Raw genomic sequence first — 25,204 nt, forward strand, 5'->3', positions numbered from 1 at the left:
GATTCTTCACCTACCCTTAGATTTTGCTTTTTGATTTTTTTCTCCTCCCCCTCTTTCTCTGTGTATATGTGTGTATATGTGTATGTGTGTGTGTATGTGTATGTATGTATGTATGTATGTATGTATGTATGTATGTGTGTAGCTCAGGCTAGCTAGCCTTAACCTAGAGATCCTCCTGCCTCACACTCCTGAGAGTCAGGGACTGCATCACCATGCCCAGGTCCTTTTCAGGCCTATGTTTTGGCTCTCTTACCATTACTTGAAAAGGCTATCCTTCGTCCTTTAAATCACCTTTGCACCTCTGTCAAGATCATTTGGCTGCACTGTATGACTCTATTTCTGGTTTCTTCATTCTGTCTATTGATTCCTGTGTCTCTTCCCTCCAGGATTTCTGGAGGAAAACCTTACTGTCCATCATAGCAATTCATCCATTTCATTCTTCTTCTAACCACATTCATTCTTTTAGCTACTGTGGTTCCCCTGTCTGTTTTATTTTTATTCTCTCTTCTTCCATGTAAATCTTTTTTAAAGATAGGGGTCCTATTATGTAGCCCTGGTTGGCCTAGAAGTCATTATGTAGAACAGTGTGGCTTGGGACTCACAGAGATCACCTGCCTCTGTGTCCTGAGTGCAGGTATTAAAGGCATGTGCCACTACACATGGAAATTTGGGGGTGCTTGCCATGTAGAGCATGCTGGCCACTAGCTTAGAGATTCTCCTGTCTCTGCCTCCCCAGTGCTGGGATTTACCATGTCAATTTTAAAATGCTAACCTACAAAGAGATCATTATAGAAATGTCATGAAATCTATGGATTCTTTTTTCTTTCTGATCTTCCATCAGCATTTTCTAATTTTTAGCACTTAGATACTGACCAGATTTAATTTAACTCATTAATTAATTTTGAGACAGACTTTGATGTACCCTAAGCTGACCTCTAGCTCCTTATGTAGATGATGGTCTTGAACTCCTAATTTTCCTGCTCCACCTCCCAACTGCAGGGGTTATAGGTACGTGTCATGACCCCCAGTCTGTAGGCTACTGGAACCTAGGGCTTCATACATGCTATGTGATAACTCTATCAACTGAGCTATACCACCAAGTGCCTCTGATTTTATAAATAAATAAATAAATAAATAAATAAATAATAGATGCAGTAGTGATGAATGGTATCATGTTTTAAATTTTACTGTCTTGTGTCTTTTTTTTTAATTGAGATAGAAGGTTTTTTTTTAATTTTATTTATTTATTCATTATATGTAAGTACACTGTAGCTGTCTTCAGACACTCCAGAAGAGGGAGTCAGATCTCATTATGGGTGGTTGTGAGCCACCATGTGGTTGCTGGGATTTGAACTCCAGACCTTCGGAAGAGCAGTCGGGGTGCTCTTACCCGCTGAGCCATCTCACCAGCCCTGTCTTGTATCTTGATATGACTGCTTTGGGGTGTTGGTTTGTGAGTATTTTGTAGATTCCTTGGGGGTTTTCTACATAGGCCATCACATTCAGAACTTTTAGAGATCATTCTCTTTCTGACTGGCATGCTTTTTATTGCTTTTCTTGCTTTACTACAGGGGCTGTGACTTACAGTGCTACCTTGTATAAGAATGGTGAGTGATGGAGAGTTTGCTCAGCTGAGAATTGGAGTCTTGTTCTCACCACCCAAGTCAGATGGCTCACATCCACCTGCAATTCCAGCTCCAGGGGATCATAGGCCTTCTTGTAGCCCATGCAAGTGTCTATATACATGTATACATGTGAATACATATAAATAAATAACAAATTAAGAACAAAGATGCTGAGTGGTTCATGTCTAAAGGATTGCCTGAGCTACATAGCAACATCCTGTTTCAGACAAACACGAACAATAAAAAGCCGAGTGTGCTGGTGCACAGCTATAATCCCGGCACTTGAGGAGCCGAGGCAGGATGTTGAGGCAGGGTTGCTGTAAGCAGAAGACCAGTGACTCTGCACAGGGACTTTGGGCCATGCACAAAGCAAAACTGCTTCAAACAGACAGGCAGATTGTAGCCTTGAGGGAAAGCATTTAATTGATCTCCATTAAGGAGGATGCTCTTAGAGTTTGTTTGTCTGACATGATAGGGTTGGTACCCAGGGCTATGCCAATGTTAGACAAGTGTTCTACCACTGAGGTCACATGCCCAGCTCTACCATTTCCCTTCCTGACCCCCTTCCTTTCTATGTTTTTTCCCTCTTCTTTTCTTTTAAGACTTTTTTACTCACTTACTTGTAATTTTATGCATTTAAGTGCTTGCCTGCAACAACAATTTGAACCAACCAGCATCCCCAGAGCTCACCAACCAAAGAGTACACATGGTGGGACTCATGGCTCCAGCTGCATATGTAGCAGAGAATGGCCTAGTCAGTCATCAATGGGAGGAGAGACCCTTGGTCCTGTGAAGGTTCTATGCCCCAGTGTAGGGGAATGCCAGGACCAGGAAGAGGGAGTGGGTAGGTTGGTGAGCAGGGGGAGGGGGAGGTGATAGGGGTTTTTTGGAGGGGAAACCAGGTTTTATTACATTTGAAATGTAAATAAAGAAAATATCTGATAAAAAAAACTCTCAGAAAAAATGGACATAGCAAAAAAAAGTGTTTGTCTGCACATATGTATGTGTACTGTGTATGTGCCTGGTACTCTCAGAGACCAGAAGAAGGTGTCAGATCCCCTGAAACTGAAGTTACAAATGGTTATATGCCAATATGTGGGTGCTGGGAACCAAACTTGAGTCGTCTGCAAGAGCATCAAGTGCTTTTAACTGCTGAGCCAGCTCTCTAGCCCCCTTCTTCCTCTTTTTTAGACAGGGTCTCACCATGTATCCCAGGCTGTCATGGAACTTGCTATGTAGACCATGCTGGCCTCAAATTCACAGAGCTCTACTGGTCTCTGCCTCCCTAGTGCTGGGATCAAAGGCATGTGCCACCAAGCCTAGCATGTCTTTTATTTGCTATTTTTTGAGGCAAGGCCTCACTCTGTACCTCTGTTGAGGCTTGTTCTGAGCTGGAGTGGCGTTCTGCCTCCTGAGTGGCTGGGCTAACCTACATGTGTAGTTCTGAGTGAGGTTGTTGTTGTTGTTGCTGTTGTTTTGTTTTGTTTTTAGGAAATAGTTGCTGCTATGTAGCCCAGGCTGGCCTAGAATTTCAGATGCTTCAATCTCCCAACTGCTGGATCCCAGAGTATACCAGCATTTACAGCACTTGATTGAACTTTGACTGTTGAACCAGTTTTACATTCCAAAATAAGCCCCACTGGGTCATAGTGTAGGGTTCCTGTTATGTGTTGTTCGATTGGTCTTCTTAATTTTTGTTTAGAATGTTTCATTTAAGTTCAAGAAATATTCCCAAGATGAGGTCTCACAGTATAGATCTGGTTGTCCTAGAACTCAAATACTTAGACCATCTGGCTTCAAACTCACCAAGATCTGCTTGTCTCTGTCTCTCAAGTGCTTTACCTGTGGTCGTGAGCCACCACACCTGGCTCAGGAAATATTTTGGTCTTCTGTTTCCTTGTTCTATATGTAGACTTTGTCAGGAATCAGGATCAGGGTAATACTTGGGAAGTGACCTTATCACCTCATCTTTCAAAAAAAAAAAAAAAAGCCCAGAGAGAGCGAGCGAGCGAGAGAGAGAGAGAGAGAGAGAGAGAGAGAGATATCAGTAATCTAAATTTCTACATCAAAAATCAAGTAAGGGAATGTTAAAGAGGTAGTCAGAGGTTAAGAGCACTGGATGTTCTTCCAGAGGATTCTGGTTCAATTCCTAGTACTCACATGGTGACTCAAAATTATCTAATTCCAGTCCCAGAGGATCTGACACTCTCTCAGGATTCTGTGGGCACCAGACATGCAAGTGATGCACAAACGTACATACAGGCATATATGTAAAATAATCATTTAAAAAGTAAAAAGACCTCAAAAAACAAATCCAAACATACACACAGAGAGATACACATGAAGCAAAACCCCTAAGCATGGTGGCCCATGCCTGTAATCCCAGCTCTTGAAGTAAAGCTAGTGTCAATACTGTTAATCCTTCTTCAAATATTTAACAAACTCTTCTAGAATTCTCTGGAGAAGTATCTTTTCCAGAAGTTCTTTAATTCTGTTTCTTCAATGGTTATGGGAATACTCAGATTTTCTATTCACCTTGGCAGAGTTTCAGTGGCTTGTGAGTTCTGAGATGTTGCTGCATTTCTTTTAAGTGGTGGCACACATACACATCATGCCATGCTGTTTTCTCGTTCCTCTGTTAATAATGGCTGTAGGATCGGTAGTGATGCTCTTGCTCATTTCTGATATTGCTAATTTATGTTGTCTATCCTTTTATCTCTATCAGTCTTGATAGAGTTTAGTCAATTTTATCGATCCTTTTTTTTTTTTTGAGAAGCAACTTTGGCTTCATTGATTTTTCTTTATTGTTTTCTTGCTTTCAATTTCACTGATTTCTGCTCCTATCTCTAGTATTTCCTTCTTTTTGCCTGGTATGTGTGTGTGTGTGTTGTTGTTGTTGTTGTTGTTATTGTTGTTGTGGGTTCACTCCCCAGACCTTACGCGAATGTACATTCCCAAGTCTTTTTCTGGATCCTTTTGTCTGTTTCTTTTGAAGAAGAGTTTCTTAGAGCTCAGACTGGCCTTGAAGTTGAGGTGTAGGCAAGGATGATCTGAACCCTTCATCTGCCTATCTCCAAATACTGAGTTCTGGGAATAAAGGAGCATGCCACCACCCTTAGTTTTCTGCAGCAGTGGAGCCTGAAGCCAGTGTCTCAGGATGCTAGGCAATCACTACCCACTGAGCTGCCCTCCCAGCCATAGTTTTGTGTTTTTGAAGAATTGCAATGTTGAGTTCTACAGTGGCTGCACTAATTCACATTTACCAATATTTGTTGCTTTATATGTTTAAAAATTGTTTTTATTTATGTATCTTTATTTCATGTGTTTTAAAATATATTTTTAAATTTTATGTGTGTGGGTGTTTTACCTACACACAGACATGTATCATGTGTGTGCCTTGTGTAGAAGGAGCTCAGAGGAGGGTATCAGATCCACTGAAGTTACATGGTTATGAGCTGCCATGTGGGTTGTCTGAAAGACCAGCCAGTGCCACGGAGCCATCTCTGCAGCTGAACCATCTCTGCAGCCGCTTGTGTATTCTTTGTTTCTATGTTGTTTTGAGACAGGTTCTCACTCTGTAGCTCAGGCTGGCCTACAACTAACTCACTAAGCCTTTAACCCCACCACTACCCTGCTCCTACTGCCTGTGCTGCCCAAGCGCTGGGATCACCAAACCCACCTTGGTGTTTAATTTTTTTAAAAAAGATTTACTTATTTATTATGTATACAACATTCTGCCTGCATGCATGTCTGCAGGCCAGAAGAGGGCATCAGCTCTATTACAGATGGTTGTGAGCCACCATGTGGTTGCTGGGAATTGACTCAGGACCTCTGGAAGAACAGTCAGTGCTCTCAACCACTGAGCCATCTCTCCAGACCATGGTGTTTACTTTTTAAAACTGTTTTTGCATTCTAAATGGTAATCCCATGTTGGATACGGATGTGGCAATGATTTTCTCCCTTTCTGAAGGCTGTCACTTCATTCTGTTGACTCCTTCCTTTGCTGTGTTGAAGGCTTTCCTTTTTATACCCACACATATGCTATGTGTAGTGTTTTTAGTGGTTGGCATAAGTATTATCATATAATATATTGTACCTATATAATTTGCATCTACTACTGAGTCTGTCCAATGATCTTTGAAAGTTTAGCTTTTAAAAGATGTGTGTATGTGTATGTGTGTTCATGTGTGCCTATGTAATGTATGAATGATCTTTGAAAGTTTAGCTTTTAAAAGGTGTGTGTGTGTATGTGTGTGTGTGCATGCGTTCCTATGTGATGTGTGTGTGCATGCGTGCCTATGTGATGGTACTTCTAGAGGCCAGAAGATGGTGTCAGATTCTCTGGAGCTGCATAGCCAGGCAGTTGTGAGCTGGACTTGAAGTCGGGCTCTCTAGGAGAACAGGATGTGCTTTTAGCTTCGAAAGCATCTCTCATATTTCTTTGCTGAGATTTTTCTTTTTGTCATTTAAAAATATTTTTTTTAAAGTTCAAGGCTCCAGCTTGGTGGTAAAGCACTTGCCCCAAATTCCCAATACTGCAAAAATGACGTCTCAGTGAATTATCCATGCTTGAAGTCACTCTATAGCCTGGCAGGCCTTCAATTTTCAATCTTCTGAAAATTGGTCTGACCTCCACCCCTCCCAGGAGCTGGGATTCCAGGCCTGTACATTTATTGATTTTTAAAATGTCAGGATTGGGGATTGAACCCAGGGCCTCCTACATGCAAGGCAAGTGCTGGGCTGCTGTGCCACCCCCAACCCCAGGCACAGTAATGTTTTAGTGATTTTGTAAAGGTTTTGTTGGACTCATCTTCATGTAGGTGACAGTTCCCTGGCTTATCTTGCACCAGTTGTAATTTGCCAGGCTCCTTAAGATGAGTTGTTTTCCATGAGCATCTTGGACAGTTCAGTTATGTTAGGTAGCTCTTTTGTAAACTTTAAAAAAAATGTTATTATTACCATCATCACCATCACCACCATCATCACCATCATTTCATTTTATTGAGACAGGGTTTCTTTGTATAACAGTCCTGGCTGTCCTAGAACTTGCTCTGTAGACCACTCTGGCCTCAAACTCACAGAGATCCATCTGTTTCTGCCTCCCAACTTCTGGGATTAAAGGCATGTGTCACCAACACCTAGCCAAGAATAATTAGTGTGTGTGTGTGTGTGTGTGTGTGTGTGTGTGTGTTTGCTCATGCAAGTGCAAGTGTTCTCTGAAGCCAGAGGTGTCAGATCTCTCTGGAGCTAGAGTTATAGGCGTTTGTGTGCCATATTATGTGGGTTCTTCGGATTGAACTCTGTTCTCTAGAAGTGTAGTAAGCACTCACAACTGCTGAGCCATCTCTCCATCCCATGTTTGGTATATTTTGACCTTGATTCAGGAGATTGCAGCACTTGTTGCTCTTGCAGATGATCCAGGGTCAGTTCCCAGCCTTCATATGGTGATCTACAGCTATCCTAAATCCAGTTCCAGGGGACCCATTGCCCTATCATGACATCTTCTAGCACCAGGCATGCCTATGGTATACATGTAGACAGAACAGCCATATATAACGTAAAATATATTTTGAGAATAAATCTCTTATTTCAACATGTGGTCATCATGTTTATTTAGGTGCAGCATGTAGGTGCTGGTCTGCTTTTGTGGGCTGTGGTCCCAACAACAGTTTCATTTTCTGAGTCTTGCAATGTTACTTTATGCTGCTTCATTCTTCTGCTTTTCCTGGGACTCCTGTTCTAGACTTTGATGGTTCTATTTACAGAAACAGAAGGCCTTTCAAGCTCTGAGCTGCCTGATTTTGCTGGGTAACTTTCTGGGGGTGAGCAACTAGCTTCACTAGGGTCTCCTTATGCTGCTGAGTGCAAGGCTATTTCTGCTACAGTAAAACGTGGCTCCCTGATGGAGGCTCTACTCTAGACAGGGATGGAGACAGCTTGGAACTTTGATGCTGCAAAGCCCAAGACCACCCAAGACCACCTGCTGGAGCTTATGCTGTGGAGCAAGGCTTGGGTCTTCCTGCTAGACACCTGCTCTTTTCCCAGTCTCTTGCTTATAAAAAAACATACCATCACTTCCAGTATCCCTGTTTTTCTGTTCTTTTTTTTTTTAAAAAAAGATTTATTTATTATTATATATAAGTACACTGTAGGTGTCTTCAGACATGCCAGAAGAGGGCATCAGATCTCATTACAGGTGGTTGGTTATGAGCCACCATGTGGTTGCTGGGATTTGAACTCAGGACCTTCGGAAGAGCAGTCAGTGCTCTTAACCGCTAAGCCACCTTGCAAGCCCTGTTTTTCTGCTCTTGTCACTCAGTCTAGGGGTATCTATTGGTCTGTGGGAGATAAACATTGCTGCTCCTCAAGTCTTGGAGTCCTTATCTAGTCTATTTTTATTTTTTTATTTTCTGTCTAGGACATAGAACTGAACTTCATGGAGAGAAACAGGGGAAAGTGAGTTTATATCATCTTATTCTAGAGCCAGAAGTTCCAGTGTAGTTTAAAATTGCATTTAACTGAAGTCAGGAACTCTTGCTATGTATTAAAACGTTTAGAGGACTGGAGATATGGCTTATTGGCTAAAAGTGCTAGCTGCTCTTGCAGAAGATCTAAGTTTAGTTCTCAAGACCAACTCCAGTTCAAAGGGACCCAATACCTTTTTCTGGTCTGTGGGAGTGCCAGGCAAGCATATGGTACACACAGAGACATACAAGCAAAGCACCTATACTTATATATCTATAATAAAATCAAAATCCTGAGAAACAAAGCAAACAAAACTGTTTTAGTCACTTGTGGTGATGCACACCTTTAATCTCAGCACTTGGGAGGCAGATTCAGGAGGAACATTGAGTTCAAGGCTTGCCTGACCTACATTGTGAGTTCCAGGCCAGCCAGTGTTACATACTTTGTCTCAACCAGCCAAGCAAACAAAAAGTGTTTTAGAAATAGGTGTGGTGGTGCATGCTTTTTAATTCCAGCATTTGGGAGCAGAGACAGGTGGATCTGCCTGGTGTACATAAAAGTCCCAGGACAGCCAGGGCTACATAGAGAGACAAATAGATTCCTTTTTGTGACTTCCCACTAACTCAGACCTACTCCTTCCCAGGGACCCCACAACCACCACATTTCCTAGGGACCCAGCCCAGTGCATTGCTCAGCCCTCGTCAAAGAAACTTCTTGTAGTAGATGGAAGTCAGTACAGATCCACAACTAGACAAAGTATAGAGAGTGAGAGACTTTGGAGTACTCGGTACTGAATGGGATGTCTTTATCAAAGCCCTTCCCTCAAGGCTCAGGGATCTATGCAGAAGAGGGAGCAGAAAGATTTTAAACCCAAGAGTTGGTAGATGACTCCAAAGAACCAGCATTTTTCAGACACAGCAGGGTGATGCATATATGAACTCACAGAGACTGCACAAGCATGCACAAGACCGGCACAGGTTCAAGCCAGACAAAATCCAAGCATGGAGAAAGAGAAGTGGCCACAAAGTCCTATCCCTAACAATGAAACTATTTGCAATCAATCACTGTTAGGAGAGGGAAAATCAGTTTTATCTCCACATTGTGGTGGCACTGGGTACATCAAACCACACACGAGGGCAGAAGTTTTATGCTCAGAGTAGTTTGACAACACAGAAATGGATTCCATAGTGGTTTTTTTCCTTGTGTGTTTGTTTCTTTGGTTTTTATTTGTTTGTTTGTTTGTTTGTTTGTTTTTCGAGACAGGGTTTCTCTGTGTAGCCCTGGCTGTCCTGGAACTCACTTTGTAGACCAGGCTGCCCTTGAACTCAGAAATCTGCCTGCCTCCCAAGTACTGGGACTAAAGGCGTGTGCCACCACACCCGGCTCGGGTTTTGTTTGTTTGTTTGTTTTTTAAGAAAGAGGAGTAACATGAAGTCATGATAGGGAATCTGGTACAGAGAAAAATATAATAAAATGTTTATGAAAAAATTAAAAATTAATTATTTAGTATTTTAAGGGCTGGAGGTATGGCTCAGAGGCAGCATATGGAACACATGTAGCAAGTATGAGACCCTGGGTTTGATTCTTAACACTAAAAAAAAAAATGCACCTCTCCCTGAAACAAAACCCCAAATCTCTTTTCTGAGTTTTATTGTTGTGAACTGTCTGTTGCTATTGCCTGGTTTTATATTGGGCTAGTGGCCTAGCGGTTCCTTACTTATGCCTAGGCATTGTGTTCAGACTTTCTGTAAGTTGTAGATACTTCCTAGTATATTGGCTATTTTTTAAAATGTTTATGATTTGTATTTATGTATATGTGTGTGTGTGCCTGCATGAGTTTATGTGCACTGTATATGTGCAGGTGTCTTTGAAAACCAGAGGGTGTTGGAACCCCTAAAATTGAAATTACAGGTAGTTGTGAGCTGCCTGATGCGGGTGCTGGGAACTAAATCCTGGTCTTCAAAGAACAGTGAGTGCTTTTAACCACCGAGCCATTTCTCCAACCCCATATGGGTTACCTTTTGGCTTTGGCTTTGTTTATGATGAGTATTTTTTGATACTAGGTCTCAATGTGAAACCCTGGCTAGCCTAGAACTTGCTCTGTACACCAGACTGGCCTGTAAACCACAGAGATCTGACTGCTTCTACCTCCCAAGTACTGGTGTGTACCACCATACCTGGATGAGATTGCTTTTATTTATTTATTTATTTATTTATTTATTTATTTATTTACTCTAAAAAAGACTTATTTATTTATTTAATGTATATGAGTACTCTCTTTGCATGTATACCTGCATGCCAGAGGAGGGCATCAGAACTCATTACAGATGGTTGTGAGCCACCATGTGGTTGATGGGAATTGAACTCAGGACTCAGTGCTCTTAACTGCTGAGCCATCTGTCCCCAGCCCTATTTTGTTGGTTTTTAAACAGAGGCCTACTGTTTAGCTCTGGCAGGCCTGGAACTCACTATGTATACCAGGGTGACCTTGAAATCACAGAGATCTGCCTACGTTTTCCTCCAGAGTACTGAAATTAAAAGGTGTGCACTACCATGCCTGGCTTTCATGGTGTGTGTGTGTGTGTGTGTGTGTGTGTGTGTGTGTGTGTGTGTGTGTGTTTTACTATGAAGATTTTTTTCAAAATTTTGTCTTTTTATGTAGCCCAGGCTGGACTTGAACATGTGGTCCTCCTGTTTCTACCTCTACAGTGCTGGGATTAGAGGATAGTGTCCATACAGTGATTAAAATGCAGTTAAATATTGAGGTGGTAGTATATGCCTACAGTTCCAATACTTGAAAGGGTGAAGCAGGTTTACCATGAATCCAAGGCCAGCCTGGCCTGCAGAGTGCATAGTGAGTTCAAGGCTAGGTGGAGCTGGAGCGTGAGACCCTGCCTCAGAAAACCAAAACCAACCCCCCACAAAAATGCAGCTAAACAATGTAGTTAAATATATCAATGTTTTCCTTAGCTTTGTGTCCTTGAAAAGGCCTTCTCATTTCAAGATTGTGTTTTTCTGGTGTTTTGTTCTGGTTTCCAGCAGACCCTGTTCTATCTTCTTGGTAATGTTCCACTTGTCCCTCTGATTGGAGGCTGTGTTCCCACCTCTCCCAGTTTGGCTGCCACGTGCAAGTCCAATTCATTCTCCAAGGCCATGACTGCCTGGGAACTGTGAGTTCCTTTCAAGTGGGCACAGGGTCTCTCTAGTTTATCCCTAGGGAACAAGATAGCCACTGGGCTCTTGGGGACGTTGCTACCTGTTCTCATCTGTTCTGGGCTTAGGGGTCCTTGTCAGCAGGCAGTGTTCCTTACCTGTATGCAGCAGAGCCTAAGCTAGAAGACCCTGGCTGGAATTTGCCTTTCTGGAACTTCATGGTACCATAATAAATGAAGGGATCCATCTGTGAAGAGGGCTGATAATGAAAGAGCTAGGTAGTTATGGAGATTTGCACAACTGTCGTCCACTGTGCCCTTTCTTGTACATGCTGTCCTTATCCTCCCCAGTAGACCAGGCTCTCAGAAAGCCTGCTCAGGTGATCACATTTCCTGGCTGCTGACACCAGGAGGCAGGGTTGCTCTCTTCCTTGCAGAAGTACCTTCTCTAGGTGTGATGGTAACTTCAGTGGAGCTAAGGATGCCCAGATAGCTAGTAAACTTTCATTTCTGCATGTGGCTAGGAGAGACTGGCATTTAAATAATGAGTAATGACTGTATGACTCGGCATCATCTGATCTGTTGTTGAGTGCTTCAGTAGCACAACTAGGAGGAAGAAAGGTGAATGTGACTCTCTCTCTCTCTCTCTCTCTCTCTCTCTCTCTGTGTGTGTGTGTGTGTGTGAGAGAGAGAGAGAGAAAAAAGTTTTCTTCCTTTCCTCCTCCTCTTCCTCCTCTTCCTCCTTCTCTTCTTCTTTTGAGACAGGGTTTCTTTGTGTAGTTCCTGCTGTCCTGGAACTTACTATGTAGACCAGGATGGCCTTGAACCTGGAGACCCACCTGCCTTTGCCTCCTGAGTGCTAGGATTAAAGGCACATACCACCTCCCTGGCTTCTTTTTGAGCTGAGACATTTGTCTTCTGCCCTTGGACTTCATTCACCTCCACAGTTTTTAGATTTTCAAGTACTGATCCCATACTCAGATCTCTCTTCATTACGGTCATCCTAAGAAGCCCAAGGCTCAGAGATCAAGGGGGAACAAACTAGGGAACAGGTACAAATTCTGGCCAGACTCATGTTTTTCAAAGGTTTCAGCAGAAAGGGACCCAGGGACCATCCCGGTTTTAGGTTTCTGTCTAATACTGCACCAGACCCTGCCCTGTACCTACATGCTGCTCCTGTGCTACCAGTAGCTTATTTTAAAATCTATGTATTTTATGTGTATGGGTGTTTTTGCCTGCCTGCCTGCCTGCTGCCCAAGGAAGACAAAAGGGAATCAAATCATGGGTCTGGAATTACAGTTGGTTGCGAGGTGCTATGTGAATGCTAGGAATCAAAGCTGTGCCTTTTCAAGAGCTCCTAACCAGACCCTGCTAAGTTGTATTCAAACAAACAAACAAACAAACAAACAGACAGACAAAAACAGTTTTTTAAAGGACAAAACAAGGTTGGCAAGGATGAACCAGGAATAGATAAACAATTATTTCTGTGGAGAATCAGAGGCAGCCAGGACTAAGGAAGAGTTGGACAAAGGGTTCTTTAACTGTATAACTGGATCTGAACTCTCTCTCTCTCTCCTCCCTCCCTTCTTTCTTTCTTTTCTCTTTTCTTTTCTTTTCTTTTCTTTTCTTTTCTTTTCTTTTCTTTTCTTTTCTTTTCTTTTCTTTTCTTTTCTTTTCTTTTCTTTTCTTTTCTTTTTTGAGATAGGCTCTCACTGTGTAGCCCTGGGTGGATTGGGACTTGCTATGTATACCAGACTGGCCTCCAGCTTACAGAGATCTTCCTGTTTCTGCCCAACCCAAATTTCTACTTCTTAACTGGTGCTTTGATTTTTGCACCATTCCATTTTGGGACTGGAACGCAGGAACTCATGCATGCTAAGCAAGTGTTCTACCTTAAGCCACATTCCCTAGCCCCTCTACTTTTTTTTTTAATAATGAGATCATATTGTGTATTTATTACTTGTGATATGTGCAAATAACAGTTCAATACTAGAACACCTTACCCAAGCATCCCAGGTAGATAGAGCTATTTCTTTTTCAGGGATCAGATAACACTGTCCCCTGTGTTCTGGAGAATACTGGTTTGTGCCCTTCTTTCTGAGATGGGAAACACACTCAAAGGCACAAACCTTATCTAATTCATATTCCCAGTGTCTAGCAAAATGCTTGACCTTGAGCAGGTACTCAGGGAGGGTTGAATTCAATGAGTGCCTTTATTAGTAAGCCTCTTGACTGTGCTCACTATGGGACAAGCCTCAAGTTGCTCCTCAGAGGCTAATAATTTTCAGTGTTCGCGAAAGAACATCTTCAGGAGTTTGGAATGTGGGCTGCAGTTTCTAGCCCATATATGATACCAGGGCTGCATTATGACCCAGGATCTGGGGTAGTGCTAATATCTTGCCACTTGGCATGCTTTTGAAGTCACTGCCTCAAGAGATCTCTGATCATTGAAATTGTCAAGGCTGGGCCTCATTTATACTTTTTAAGTTGGAGAGACAAGCCCAAACAGGATGTCCTCACACAGAATAGGCCAAGGATGTAGGAATTGGGGAGCATACAGGCCAGCTTGGACTCTTCTAGGCTTGGAGGGGAGGGATAAGGAGTTGTCTGAGGGGTTTGACAGTCTCTGAATGCTTGGTTGTAGAATGTTTGATCCTGTCTGCTGTAGAAAGGGTAAAGGAATAGTCCTAAATGGGTCAGTTGAATTGTTGACTTTAAAAAAAAAAGACTTATGTGTATGTGTTTTGCCTGTATATATGTGTACCACATGCATCTCTGATGCTGGAGCTAAGAAGAGGGTGTCAGATCCCTGGAACTGGAATTACAGATGGTTGTGAGCAACCATGTGGGTGCTGGGAACTGAACCCCAGTCCTCTGCAAAAGCAGTAAGTGCTTTTAACTATTGAGCCATAGATGCAACCCTGGATTGCTGGCTTTTAGAGTTGGGAGCATATGCCACGTACCAATGATGTGCCGATGGCAAGGAAGCTGCAGACATATTTGACGCATGTCTTCTTAGAGTGTCTTGGCCACCAGACGCTCCCGTGGCCAGTCTTCTTCAATAGGACAGTGTTTGTGGAGTCTTAGAAAATTGAAGCTAAGTACCAGGACTCTTGAGGAGATAAGGGCAGTGGTGGTAGCAGAAGTTCAGAGGCCATCTGGGCCAGCCCTCCCACACCCCTCAGGCTCTTGCAACCTCAGAATTGCAGCCCCCAACTTTAGACCCCCCTATGAAGAACACACCCAGGCAGTTATCTCTTTGCAAGTTAACTTTTATTTACAACAGAATCGGTGGCTTTTTTTCCTCATTTTTTTAGGGGCACTTGCCATCAGCAGCCAGAGGGAAAATCTGCAGTGAAATCAAACTCATTCTGCCCCAGCCACAGCTCGGGAAGCTCATTGGCTCGGTCTAGCCCCAATTCAACCACCAGAGACATCAGCACCTCCTCATCCACCGGGTCAGAATCAATGAGAGCAGGGCTCTGGGCACCAGCAGGAGGAGAGACAGATCCCGGAGACCCTCCCACTACCAGAGGGGCGGTGACCCAGTTTTGCATGGGCTCTTCCTCCCCTGGTAGGCCTGCACCAGTGAGGGCAGCAGCAGCAGTAGCCGCAGCCCCTTGGTACTGGCTATTAAGCTTCTGAAGCTGCATGCTGGCCATCAGGTGAGGGGTAGGATGCAGGTTGAAGGATGGGGGTTTGGAAGAAGGGGTGGCAGTAGGAGAGCCTATTGGAGATGTCGATCCAGAGGAGCTAGTGGGAACTCCGTTGGCTTTGGCTCCATTTGCGGTGACCCCGGGGTAGTGCAGGACAGTCACTGCCTTGCGATCCTTCACTCCAAGGTTGGAGTAGGCCAGAGAGTTCATCTCCTGGTTGGCATCCTAGAAGACAGAAAGGCATACCATAGTAGCCATCCTCCTGACTTTTCCTTTGGAATTCACGGGGATCTGGAATGCTCCTGAATGCTCTATATTTGGAGTTAGTGGGTAGGTGGTAGGAAGAGCCCTGGACAGTTAGGTTTCTTTTGCTATTGTGGTTCTGATTCCTAAGTTTAGACCTTAGCTGTAGCACTGGAGACCACATTACTGGAAGTGGGCCTCCCTCCCCTGCTACTCCATGTGCTCCCCTGTCTAAAAAGGGCACCCCGTTTTCTCTCTTCTCAGCCTCACTATAATCACTTTATCACAGTGGTCTTGTTCCAATTCTGCTTCTTTGACCCATTTCCTGCTGTCTCTTTCAACACCCCTAGTGAGTTTGATTCAACCACTTTTGAACAAGTTATTCTCATTTTCCCCAGACGAAGCCCTGCTGTATCTTCTCTGGTCAAGCAGTGCGGCTATAGGCCACACCTAGGAAGGCCAGGTGCGTGACCTCCTTCCCTAAAGTCCATCTTTCCATGCCTTAGTATCTCCATCTGTAAAATGATAAAACTCACCTCCTTCCCAGAGGTGGTGCCACCCTTGACATCAAGTGCAGGCCTCGACATAGTTGGCATTTCAGAGCCTGGGCAGAAGTCCGATAAATCGGTGGCAGTTGATGCCGCCAGCTGGGCCTGTTGGTCTGCAAGTAAAAGAGAAGAAATAATAAAGGTGAAGGGAGAACTAGAAAATTCCAAGTCGGGGTGAATCCATTCAGCTACACAAGGATGCTGATAGAGTTAAACTCAAAACAGAGAGCACCTGGGCCCAAGAGCAGAGACAGCTTTCACTCTGTCCTGGGCCAGGGGCATGTTCTATTCAGCCAGGGTCTAACAGTGACCCACAATGCCAAGAGAGGACACATGGACATTTCCTCATCCAGGTTATTTCAGAGTCCAGAGGTAGGGGTGACACTGTTTGTTTCTGGTTCTGAGAGCAGGCATGTTCCTGAGAAAGCAGTATACCATGGCAATGGACCACTAGCATCCAGGTCTTCAGTGGGACTGGGAAAAAATGAGAATTTAGAAGAAGGAAGATGTAGTAAGTCTCCAAAGCCCTGTCTTGGGCCATGCCTACAAAAAGACAGAAGATCAGGGTGTTCTGGAGACCCCAAGGCAGCAGGAACCCCATAGCATAACTGGGATAGCCCAGTTCCTCCATATCTCAAGCTTCTACAAGACAATTCTTAGATTGGGCTTTCCTAGGACAAGTGTCCCAGAACCCAGAACCAGGCCACACCCATGTGTGGCTGAGAGAAGAAAGGATTCTTCCTGGAGGGAAAATCCTCTGGGTTTTAGCAGGGAAGCAACAGCAGCAGTTTGGAGAGCATCATCTAGTAGTCCTATGCCACAGGCCTCTTCTAACCATTGGCCAAGTCGTCATACCTGAACTTACCCAGATGGCTACTAAAGCCATGGATGGATTCTCTTGCCCAAGTGCAAAAGAGATAAGGGAACGAGGGGGGGGGGCAAGATAAAACAAAACACCCTCCTCAAACTGGGAAAATTAAGGACCCCAACAGTCATTTCTCAAAGGGGCTAGAATTTGCTAGGACTCTACCCTCCTTCTTACTCCCAGTGGTCATTAAGAATGTGCTGGCTTCTAAAGTTACCATTATCCCCCTATTTTCCCCCTTTTGATATCAGCCTACTGGGGGGAAAAGGATGGAAGCAAAAGAGAAAACACGGGGGTGGGGTGGGGGTGGGGGTAAGGGAGAGGCACTTGCTGGGTTCCGCACCACTGCTTGACTGAAGAGGCAACCCTAGGATATTTCAGCCATCTATCTCAAGACAAGGGCGCCTAAGGTGCACCGTCGTCAGGAGGGCCAGCACTGCCCTGCCACTATTTCAAGTTCCTCATCGCTTCATCTTCCTATCCATCTTCTTTCTCCCGTGCGCTACTCGTACCCCAGTGTACTAAAAAAGGAAAAAAAAAAAAAACCCAAGAGCAACAAGAAGGGGCGGGGGAAATATGAGGAAAGTGCGTGTGTTCTGGTGTGGGCTCGCCGGGCAGGCTCTTGTAACATTTCCCTCGTGGCGCGCCAGCCCGCACCCCTCGGGAAGCTCCGGAGTCCGTCTAAGAGGCGATTGCATACCCCCCACCCCCACCCAACAACCCCAGTTTCTGTCTCCTACCCCACCCTTCCGTTCATTTGAGGGAAAAAACTTGGTTGACGGATGTCTGGGTCTGCTCCGAGCCACGAAGTGGTGACCGCGGAGCAGCGGCGAGGCTCCGCGGGGAAAAAAAAAAAAAAAAAAGCGGCGCAACAAGTGCGGACTCCGCGGCTCGCGTCTCCTGCCTCCCTCCCGCCGCCCGGCCTCGCCTGGCTACCCTCCGAGAAAGCCTTCGCCAACGCTGTTGGAGGGTGAGAAGAGGAAAGAGAAGGGGGGTGGGGTGGGAAGAGCGCGGCAGGTGGGGGGGGGTCATCTCGAACCTGTCCCGAGAGCAAAAGTTAAAATGGCACCAACCGGTATACTCCACCTCCATTGCTACTGAGAAATCTAAATGTCCAAACAGCACTGCGGCTTGGCTTGCACGCTCTCCAAGCAGCCCAGCTAGACTCGCCACCTTAAAACTAAAGGCCCCTTGTTTACGGACAGCTCGCCGGGGCCTCCTCGACGCGCCCGGAGAGAGCCACCGAGGCGGGCTTGGCCGAACGGAGCCCGGCACGCCAGGCGCGAGCACCAGTGCCGGAGGGCTCCAAGCGTCCTTTACCTCAGGTGCTCAGAAGCAGACAGGCGACGAAGCACGGGGTCTCCGCGTCAGCGCGACTTTGGGGACCCGCAGCGTCTCCGCGCGCGGGGGCGCACTTTGGCGCCAGCGGCAGTGGCTCGCGCGCCTCACAGACACTTCCGAGCGCCCTCGGAGCGTCCGCTGCTGCCGCTGCTCGCAGCTGGCTAGCAAAGATTCGAGGTGCCGAGGTGGGTGCGATAACTTAACCCAAGGTCACAACGTTAAAAGTGGCATGGTTCAGACTAGCTGTCCCGCCCCTGATCAGGCTCCCCGTGAGGCAGAGGCTGGGCGCCGCGCGGCCGCTTCCCCCGAGAGGGGCGTGTGCACGGGGGTCGTGCTGCGTGGGGAAAGCAAGTTGCCAGAATGTTCCAACTTGCAGCACGCAGCTTGGCTGAGTTCAGCCAGAAGCCCTTCTCGCTTCCAGCCCCCCAGGAAACAAGAGCTTTGTGCGGCCCCCGAGCGGCCTGATGCAGTCCTGGGTATTGGCAAAGTCGGGGAAGCAGAGCCGGAGAAAGCGCGGGCGCCGGAGTGGATGTGCTGCGGGTTTCTCCGGACAAGTGGGCTCCGCGTCCCGCGGGCCGGCCCGGGCTGCCGCCCCTCTGCCCGGCAGCTCCGGCAGCAAACAAGTCCCCCAGCCCCGCGGCCAGCTTGGCCGCCTCCGGTGCCCTCGGCCCCTGCTGCCCAGCCCAGCGTCCTGCCGGGCGGCCCGGCTTACCTCCGCGAAGCTGCTTGCCCGGGAGAGGAAAGCTCACAGGAGCTGAGGTACGGACGAAGCGACCTAGCCCCGAGCCCCCTTGGCACGCACACTGCCGCCGCCGCCGCTAGCCACTCGCTTCAGAGTCCCCAGCCGCACGGGCGGCCACGCGACCCCAGGGCGCCTGGGAAAAGCCTGCACCGCCGCGCCGCGCCGCGCCGCCGCACCGCACCGGGCAGCGCCGAGCTGCCCCGACCCGCGCTCTTGCCGGCCCGCAGCTCCGGCGCCCGGACTCCGGGGCGGTGGCGATCACAGCCACCACGCTTGGTTCTCGGCGCGGGGACCGGGCTCTTAAGCCCCCACTGCCTCCCGTAGAGCCCTGGCGCACAAGCACACAGCAGCAGGCTGGCCTCGGCTAGGAATCCCAGGAAGGACAGACCCCTTTCCCCCCTTTTTTCCCTCTCCCCCCAATTTTCACGTCTTTATAACCAGCTTAGAGCATTATTAGCACATGTCCTGGCTCGTGGGCGAGTTGGTGGCAAAATCTGAACTGGATACTTACGGAGGGCCCGAGTGGGTGCTGTGCCTTCCTCGCGTCTGGTCCTCTCTGCCAGGAGCAGCCCCGCGCCGATAGGTTGTGGGAGGAGCAGCCGGGCGGAGCTAGCTTCCTCACCGCAGCTCGGCAGCGCACTTCTGCAGCTGTGCCGCCGGGAACATTTTATAGCGGCGGGCTGGCGTGTGTGGCCCTTTAAAGGCGCTCGAGCTGGTGCAGTCACCGTGGATCTTGTGAAAGCAAAGGGCGGGCTAGGGAACAGAGTGCGTGCGTCCCCTCCTGTCCCTCAGCCCTGGGGGCACGACGCAGCTACTGGGGTGGGGCTGATGGTCTCTGATTATGGTCACTTCTCGCCCAGTGCTCTGGCCTATACTTGTTTTTCTAAAACTAGTGACAGCCCGAACCTGGGACGTGGGCTCTCCCCACCACCCTGCATGGACTTGCCCAATAAATTCCACTTAGTAATTTTACCGAGGCGAGGGAGAGCTGTTAGTGTCTGTTTTCTGACCTAAATCAAGTGGGTCGCCAGGACGGGCTTCAATGGATAGAGAGAAGAGCTGTTGGCTTAGGGAAAGGTCCAGAAGAGGGACTTGCACACGGGACGGTGTAGGCAAGGCACGGGTCTTAGTTTTCTGCAGGGCTTCCTCCGAGCCGGTTTGCTCTTTTTGAGCTATGTCTTCTCATCGTGGAATGGCCGAGGTTGGCGTGTCCCTTACCCCCTAAACTCCCTACATTTTGTGCAGGGGCACTTAGAGAGATCATATGGCAGCGGTGGCTTCCCTCAAGGCCCAAGGTTGGTTTCAAGGCTTTCTGTCCTGTGGTCATCCAGGGCAGAAGGAGGCTGGCAGGATGCGACGACGCTGGGAAATGCTGTTCTACCGGACCGTGGGGCTAGGTGCATGCATGCAACTCACATGGCTCACGGAAAAGCCAAGAACAGGCAGCGGGTTCGAAAAGATTGCCACTGAGTTCGCAGAGATTCCTCTTGCCACGATGCCAGGTTATTTTATTATGATTATATAATTATTCACATCTAGCAAGAATAACATCTTGCACGTAGAGCACGTCTCTTGTGTTGGTAAGGTGTCTTACAATCCTCACTGAAAGATATCTGGGGCTTCTCATTTCAAGGCATGTTCCCTGTGGGTAGAAACTCTCACCTCATTCACCCCTTGCAGGAAGGCCACCAGGATTACTGTCCTCTAATCAAGCCTCCCCCATTCCCACCCTACACCCCCCCCCCCACCGTCCACACACACACTCCTTCCATTCAACAATTCAGTTTATACTGTTTGGAAAACATTGTCGTTTGAAAAAGTACGATGTTAAGGAAAAGGGGGTGTGAGTGGGGGGAGGACTGTTACAGAGTCATTTCACTGTCTGTGTCTTGTGTCTTTTTAGTTGGCTTTGATGACCTGAAGATCTTTTTTCTTTCTGATTTTTTTTTTTTTTTAGGATCGCAAAGTGTCCTTAATTTGCTCTTCTAACAGAGTCGTGTTTGTTGATGAAATGACCGGCTTGCTGACAAAGAGGGGGCACAAATGGAGGCACAGAATTAGGCCCTTCTTTGGCATTTGGAGGAAGCTGGGGTGAGTACCCTGAGTAATTAGGGGACCCTTTCCCCTTGGTAGGCTGAAAAGCTGCCTCTCTTCATTGCTGATTGCTTTGGCCCCTCCCACTCTGCTCCAACTCAAAATCGGGGAAACAACCACACTCCCCACACCATCGCTACACTTTTCCACTTGGATTGTGGGTTGTGCCTAGTTCCCTGTTGAGAAAAGGTACAATCTATAGGGATCCCAAAGCTCTACTGGGGTAGCAGGCAAGGCACCCTTCCAAAGCCTCCTTAATATTTGCCGAAGATGAGAAAAAGTTTTTGTGAAAGCAATCAGTAGAGGAATGGACTTAGGCTTTTGAATTACAGTTGCTAATTTGGACCCCTGACCTGCCCCCTTCTCCTCTTGTTGGACTCTAGAGCTGGTTCCTAAACTGCAGATGCAGCTGGGTTGCAGGCTCCGGATCCCGGACCCGTGGATCCGCCCTCCATCTATTGGATGGCTCCCAGGCCAATTGTTAGAAAGAGGCATATGTTCATCTCAGCTTCTGGAGTGTCTCCGGAGCAGTTGCTCAACAGCTAGCCCCTTCCCCCATCCGGATCATTGAAGGGCAGAAAAGGTGTGCCCTCCATCACATTTCTATATGCCCAAGTTCCAGAAAGCCCCCTACACCACCGGTGACTTCCTGTCATCTCCACTGGCCACCTCCCATGGAGTAGGAATGAGAAGGGCTTTTAGCACTCAGCATTGAAGCAGAAAAGCCATCTATTTCCTTTTGGGGGAATGGGAGTTGAGGTTAGTGGCAGAAGCTGAGAGGGGGCAAAGAAGACATTTGCATTTCTAGGCAAATATGCCTTGGATGACTGACTTCCCAGCTGGCCCCAGGCTGTCTCAGATCTCTGGCCCCAGGCTATCTCGGAGTTCCGCTAAACTCTTTTCTCCAAGTTGGCAACTAGACCATGCCCCTAGACCATGCCCCTGTGAAGCCAAGGTAGAAGAAATGCTCAGCCAGCAATAACCTTCTAAGTGCTAGCCACGAGCCGGGGATTCACTTAGCTCCTAGGATTTACCAAAGGGGAAAGAGCCTCAGAGAGGTGCCCAAGCTGGCACAGGCAAGAGGAAGGGAGTTTTGACCCTAGTGAGGCTTTTTTTTTTTTTTTTTTTTTTTTTTTTTGGTTTCTCGAGACAGGGTTTCTCTGTATAGCCCTGGCTGTCCTGGAACTCACTTTGTAGAGCAGGCTGGCCTTGAACTCAGAAATCCGCCTGCCTCTGCCTCCCAAGTGCTGGGATTAAAGGCGTGCGCCACCACGCCCGGCTGGCTGCAGTCTTTACACTACACCCTTACACTCTGCTGCCTTGGTAGGCAAAGAAGCAGTCCAGAGTAAAGGTTCAGGGGTTAATGGCCTGGATTAAATCCCTCCTCTGCCATTTGCTACCTGTGTGGTCTTAGGGTAATCAATTGTGTTGTTTGGTATATGTGTGCTCAGTTTCCCTATTAAATGGATATCATAACAAATTTACATAATCTGTAAGAGTTAAGAAGAAAAGCTTTAGTTTGATTGATTGGTGCTGACAGTGTAGTAAAATGGCTAGCGCATGCTGGGATTAGTATTGTAATGTGCTTTGTGATTCTTTGGCCCTATCCCTGTCTCATCTTACACACTTCAAGAACACTTGCTGACCTAGTAATTTAAATACCAGACTGAGAAGGGGATGAAGACATCTATAAATGTAGAAAGAAACTCCACTTACTACAACAAAAGCTGCCTGGACAGGAATAAAAATAGGATGAATAAAAGATAATCACATGTTATGGGTTTTTTGTTGTTGTTGTTTGGTTTGGTTTGGGTTTTCAAGACAGGATTTCTCTGTGTAGTCCTGGCTGTCCTGGAACTCACTTTGTAGACCAGGCTGGCCTCGAACTCACAGTGATCTGCCTGCCTCTGCCTCAGCACAATGATCTGTGCTGGGATTAAAAGCATGTGCCACCATCCTGCCTGGCAATAATCACATTTTATAGGTCAGCCTATAAATGTAAAAGTGGTCTCCAAAAATATACTCAATATTTGTATAGGAAGGTTTAAAAGTACAAATTTAAATTTAAAAAATTATGTGTATGTGTGTGCGTTTGTGATTTAATTTGCAACACATGTATGCAGGAGCCCTCAGAGGCCAGAAGAGGGGAGTTCCAGATGGTTATAAGCTGCTATGTGAGTGCTGGGAACTGAACCCCGGTCCTTTGCAAGAGCAGTAAGTACTCCTGACTGCTGAGCCATCTCTTCTGCTCCCCTGTAAACACTTTTATTCAAGTATTTAGAAAAGCCAACGTGGTGACCCACAGTTGTGATTCCAGTACTCTAGAGGCTGAGACGGGATCACTAGTTCTAAACCAGTCTGGATTACACAGTGAGTCCAGGCCAGCCTGGGCTACACAACAAATTCCAGAACAGCAGGGATAAATATAAATATAAATATAAATATACACACATATGAAGAATTGTTTGTAATTGAAACCAACCATAAAGGTCCATGGCTAGGAAGTTTGCTTTAGTACTTTAACCACCATTTCCAAAATCCTGATTTTAAAAACTTTTATTCATAACAAAATATTGGATAGAAGACCCTGGGTACAAAGTTGCATAAATATGATGGTGGTGCAGAGGGTATAAAACCTCCAAAATTAATACTGTGAATAAAGCAATTGTCAGAGAAACACCCAAAAGATGATAGTGCCAGTAAGGGGCATAATTCTGAATTATTTTTCTCTATATTTATATAATACATTACTCTTTTAATTGAATTTACTTATTTGGTATATGTGTGCATGTGTGCCTATGTCCCCTTTTGTATCTGCCACAGTGTATGTGTGGAGGTCAGAGGATAGCTTCCCATGTCAGTCCTGGGGATGTCACTCAGGCCATCAGACTCATTCTATCTGCTCAGTCATCTCATCAGCACAGTATCTTCATCTTCATCTCCTTTTCTTCCTCCTCCTTTTTTTTGTTTTTTGTTTGTTTTTGTGTTTTTCGAGACAGGGTCTCCCTCTGTAGCCCTGACTGTCCTGAAGCTCACTATGTGGACCCAGGTGATCTCAAACTCAGAGACTTACCTGTCACTGCCCTCTGAGTGCTGGGATTAAAAGTGTGTACTGCCACATCTGGTTTATTTTTCTTATAAGTAAATGTACATTTATATTTAATAAGCTCCCTAAGAGTAGATTTTACTTTTTTATTGTTTATTTGAGGTGATATATTACTATGTAGCCTAGAAAGGCCTCAAACTTTCAGTTGTTTGGCCTCAGCCTCTTAAGCACTTGGGACCACTTTTTGTTGAAATTATATGTACATAGAAAAAAATGTTGTATGCAAAGACACCAAAATGTTGTGATTATAACTGAGTAGTTACCGGTATTATGGATATTTTTCTTTTTCTTTTTTAACTGTTTTTTTGCAGTATGATTACATTGTTTTCTCACAATTAGAACAGATTTATAACTTGAAAAGTGCATAATCAGTAGTATTCTACTTGTAGTAAAATTATGAATGCAAATTGAAAAAAATGGGAAGGAAGTATATTGAACTATTAACAGTCTTTATATTAGTTGCTAAGGGATTGTGGGTAATTTCTTCTCATTTTTCTGTAATATAGTCTTATTATTTTTATAATTAAAATAAAATGATACCTATAAATAGCATATACAATATGATCCAACTTTTGTTAAAAATTAATATGTGCATAGAAAAACTAATAGGTTATTTTGAAATATGTTTGTCTTTGTGTGGTAGGGTATGACTATTTTTTTCTTTATGAATTGTTTCTTCATTTTCCAAATTTTCTACAGCTATCATGTATTATTTTTAATTGTGAAAAATGTAAATATTTATAAAGCAGTTTAATATTGGAGTTTTTATGAGGAAAGGGTGCCTATCTGGGATTTGCTTTGAAGCCAGAGGAGAGTGGGGGTGGGGACCATAGATCAAATGATTGAATTGTTGACTATAGGTGCATGAGGCTGCATTGTGATGTTTTCTTTGTGAATGCTTGAATTTTTCATAATGAATATTGTTCTTAAGAAGCCTCTTTCACAAAAACCATTTCTTTTTAATTCTATGCCAATTGTATTAATTATCTCCCTTTAATGGAAAGCTGGGATTCAAAGTGGTGGAATTACTTGTCCTGGGTCTCCTCACTCCAAGGCCAGGACTTTGCCCACACCCCAATGGCTAGTTCTGCTCCTTTTCTTCTTCTTCATTGTTTTAAAAGCTTTAAAAAAGACTTATTTATTTTTGTCTTGAGTATAGATGTTTTGTGTGCATCTGAATGGGTGCCATGCACACACCTGATGCCCACAAAGCCAGAAGATGCTGTTGGACTCCCTGGAACTGGAGTTAGGGATGGTTGTGGGCAGCCTTGAAGTTGCTGGGAACTGAACCTGGGTTCTTAAGAATGTGCTCTTAAACCCTGAGCCTTCTCCAGCCTTTATTATTATTATTATTATTATTATTATTC

General features: G+C 45.6%; 1 protein-coding gene and 1 long non-coding RNA gene across 5 annotated transcripts; one reads left to right on the forward strand and one right to left on the reverse strand.

Annotated features, from left to right (window-relative positions):
* Positions 1-14,492: 14,492 nt before the first annotated feature.
* On the reverse strand, positions 14,493-19,296 carry Cited1 (Cbp/p300-interacting transactivator with Glu/Asp-rich carboxy-terminal domain 1). Of its 4 annotated transcripts, none has more exons than NM_001276466.1 (3): positions 19,149-19,296; positions 15,678-15,802; positions 14,493-15,123 (listed from the first exon to the last, which is right to left on the reverse strand). In NM_001276466.1, exons 2-3 carry the CDS (start codon positions 15,735-15,737, stop codon positions 14,572-14,574), a joined length of 612 nt encoding a protein of 203 aa, NP_001263395.1. In that variant the 5' UTR covers positions 15,738-15,802; positions 19,149-19,296; the 3' UTR covers positions 14,493-14,571. The 4 variants fall into 4 exon arrangements, with proteins under 4 accessions (NP_001263395.1, NP_031735.1, NP_001263402.1 ...); NM_007709.4 differs by lacking the exon at positions 19,149-19,296 and adding an exon at positions 18,608-18,958; NM_001276473.1 differs by lacking the exon at positions 19,149-19,296 and adding an exon at positions 17,875-17,891.
* Positions 19,297-19,765: 469 nt separating this feature from the next.
* Gm14858 (predicted gene 14858) lies at positions 19,766-24,804 on the forward strand. The gene is made up of 3 exons (NR_040285.1): positions 19,766-20,139; positions 20,595-20,728; positions 23,555-24,804. It is a non-coding gene; the product is annotated as a predicted gene 14858 (long non-coding RNA).
* Positions 24,805-25,204: the final 400 nt, after the last annotated feature.

The sequence above is a fragment of the Mus musculus genome, chromosome X (genome assembly GCF_000001635.26).
Source record: "Mus musculus strain C57BL/6J chromosome X, GRCm38.p6 C57BL/6J".
Taxonomy (NCBI): domain Eukaryota; kingdom Metazoa; phylum Chordata; class Mammalia; order Rodentia; family Muridae; genus Mus; species Mus musculus.

Excerpts from the sequence above, each read along its gene's own strand:
- Cited1 (NM_001276474.1), bottom strand. Across the intron at positions 15,124-15,677 it reads GCACCACCTCTGGGAAGGAG|GATGCCAACCAGGAGATGAA; the intron begins GTGAGTTTTATC and ends TCTGTCTTCTAG.